Raw genomic sequence first — 2,814 nt, 5'->3', positions numbered from 1 at the left:
CCATCCAAGAGAATTCCACAAGCATTTGATTTTCGTCACCTAGGCCAGATTTGGGGAGGGGTTGGCGCACGGGTGTCGGGTAAAGAGAAGATGGCAGCAGATGCCAAACTCCAAACAGCAGCGATGGGAGAGAAAGGGCCTGAGGGGTAGGAAGTGCCCTGAGCTGAGCTTTGCTGGGAGGGAGCTGCAGACAGAGACAGAGGGGAGGAGAGGGGGCATTCCAGGTGTGGAGACAGCCGGGAAAGAGGGTGCAGTGCCGAGTCTGTGGCACTGCAAGTCTTCCAGTGCAGGAGGGGGAAGGGAGACTGCGCAGGGGCCCTGGTCAGGTGGGTGGGGGTGGACGGGGGAGGGGATGGGGGGGCTCTCTGGTCCTAGGGGGGAGCCACCGGAGCTTCTTGAGGAAGGGGCTGGCCTGTGCTTCCCCCATGTCTCCTGGGCAGGTTGTGGAGGAATGTCTTAGGGCCTCATTGACTCTCTCTGTGAAGAGAGGCCCAGCTTTACCCAGACCCCAGAAGCCTCCACGGCCCCATGAGTCACCACTGAGGCTGCCCGGGAAGCCCCCTCTTGGGGTCCATGTTCATCATTGTCACTGGGACCAAATCATGTTAATCCGTTAGCAAGGACCACAATCGATGAACCCCAAGGAATTGTTCTGGGTTCCAGGTGCAGAGGCAGGCCCAGAGCTGATGCCTTAGGGCATGGAGAGGAAGAGCGACCTTCTTCCCCATCGCAGGCAAGTGCTGGCATTTTTGCTCATGCTGCCCGACCCACAGCCTAGCATCCTACACCCTGAGTCCTCTCCTTGCCCTTGTCCCATTCCACCTTGTCTCATATCCCCTCATCTGTGCTCACACAGCATCTTCCTTGGCTGGTATTCACAGGATGATGAGTCCTGGAGGGTTTTTGTTTCTGTATCTCTGGTGTTTTACCTGCTGCCTTGCATATGCTAGGTGCTTAATAAATGCTCATTGGAGGCACATGATTTAGACATAAAGGGTGATACTACAGGCAGATTAGGAAAGGAAGGAATAGTTTACCTGTCAGATGTATGGAGAGGAGAATAATTTATGACCAAACAAGAGATAGAGAACATTATGAAATACCAAATGGATCATTTTTATTATATTAAATTTAAAAGGTTTTATACAAACAAAACCAATGCAAGCAAGATTAGAAGGAAGGCACAGAAAGCTGGAAAACATTTTTATAGCCACTGTTCTTGATAAAGGCCTCATTTCTTTCTTTCTTTTTTTTTTTTTTTTTTGCAAGGCAATGGGGGTTAAGTGACTTGCTAGCAAGTGTCTGAGGCCGGATTTGAACTCAGGTACTCCTGAATCCAGGGCCGGTGCTTTATCCACTGCACCACCTAGCTGCCCCCTAAAGGCCTCATTTCTAAAACACATAGAGAACTAAGTCAAATTTATAAGAATACAAGTCATTCCCCAATTGAGAAATGGTTAAAGGATATGAACAGGCAGTTTTAGATGAAGGGATTAAAGCTCTCTATAGCCATATGAAAAAAATGTTCTAAATCAATATTGATTAAAGAAATACAAATTAAAACTATTCTGGGGGGCAGCTAGATAGCACAGTGGATAAATCACCGGCCCTGGATTCAGGAGTACCTGAGTTCAAGTCCAGCCTCAGACACTTGACACTTGCTAGCTTTGTGACCCTGGGCACGTCACTTAACCCCCATTGCCCCGCAAAAAAACAAAAACAAAAACAAAAAAACAAAACAACAACAACTACTCTGGGGGTACTACCTCATACCTATCAGATTGGCTAATATGACAAAAAAAGGAAAATGATAAATGTTGGAGAAGATATGGGAAAATTGGAACACTAATACATTGTTGGTGGAGTTGTGAACTGATTCAACCATTCTGGAAAGCAATTTGGAACCATTCCCAAAAAGCTATAAAATCGCATACCCTTTGACCCAGCAATACCACTAAGAAATCATACAGGAAAAAGAACCCAAATGTACAAAAATATTTATAGCTGCTATTTTTGTGGTAACCAAGAATTAGAAATTATGGGGATACCCATCAATTGGGGAATGGCTGAAGAAGTTGTGGCATATGAATGTAATGGAATACTATTGTGCTATAAGAAATGATGAGCAGAGTACCTCCACCGCTGCCTCCTCCTCCTCCTCCTCCTCCTCTTCCTCACCATCACCACCACCATCATCTTCCTCCTCCTCCTCCTCCTGCTCCTGCCGCTGCTGCTTCTCCCCCCGTTCCCTTGGATCGGACCATCCTGGTGCCTCTTTTGTGAAGCGGCGGCTGAGGAGACCCCTGGACTCGCCATGGCCGAGGAAAAGCCAAAGGAAGGAGTCAAGACTGAAAACAACGACCACATTAATTTGAAGGTGGCAGGACAAGACGGTTCGGTGGTGCAATTTAAGATTAAGAGGCACACACCACTTAGTAAACTAATGAAAGCCTATTGTGAACGACAGGGTTTGTCAATGAGGCAGATCAGATTCCGATTTGATGGGCAACCAATCAATGAAACAGACACACCTGCACAGTGGGAAATGGAGGATGAAGATCCAATGGATGTATTCCAGCAGCAGACAGGTGGTGTTTACTAAAAAGAGAACCTGCAACTCTGCTCCAGAGCTGTGCTCCCAAGGAAAACAATACATTCACAATTAGAAAACCAAGATTTGGTTCATCCACATCCTGACTACGGAAGTATAGTTTTCTCTCTTCTTTGATTCCCTTCCCCCATTCCTTTATTGTACATAAAGTAACTGGTGTACCTGCACAGGCATAATGCGTATTTTTTTTTAACTAAATGGCC

General features: G+C 46.7%; 1 protein-coding gene across 1 annotated transcript; it reads left to right on the top strand.

The window, feature by feature from the left end:
- The first annotated feature begins 2,314 nt into the window (after positions 1-2,314).
- Positions 2,315-2,602, top strand: LOC122725338 (small ubiquitin-related modifier 2-like). The gene is made up of 2 exons (XM_043962404.1): positions 2,315-2,468; positions 2,526-2,602. Exons 1-2 carry the CDS (start codon positions 2,315-2,317, stop codon positions 2,600-2,602), a joined length of 231 nt encoding a protein of 76 aa, XP_043818339.1.
- Positions 2,603-2,814: the final 212 nt, after the last annotated feature.

The sequence above is a fragment of the Dromiciops gliroides genome, chromosome 4 (assembly GCF_019393635.1).
Source record: "Dromiciops gliroides isolate mDroGli1 chromosome 4, mDroGli1.pri, whole genome shotgun sequence".
Lineage (NCBI taxonomy): Eukaryota > Metazoa > Chordata > Mammalia > Microbiotheria > Microbiotheriidae > Dromiciops > Dromiciops gliroides.
This window is presented reverse-complemented; position numbering and strand designations above follow the sequence as displayed.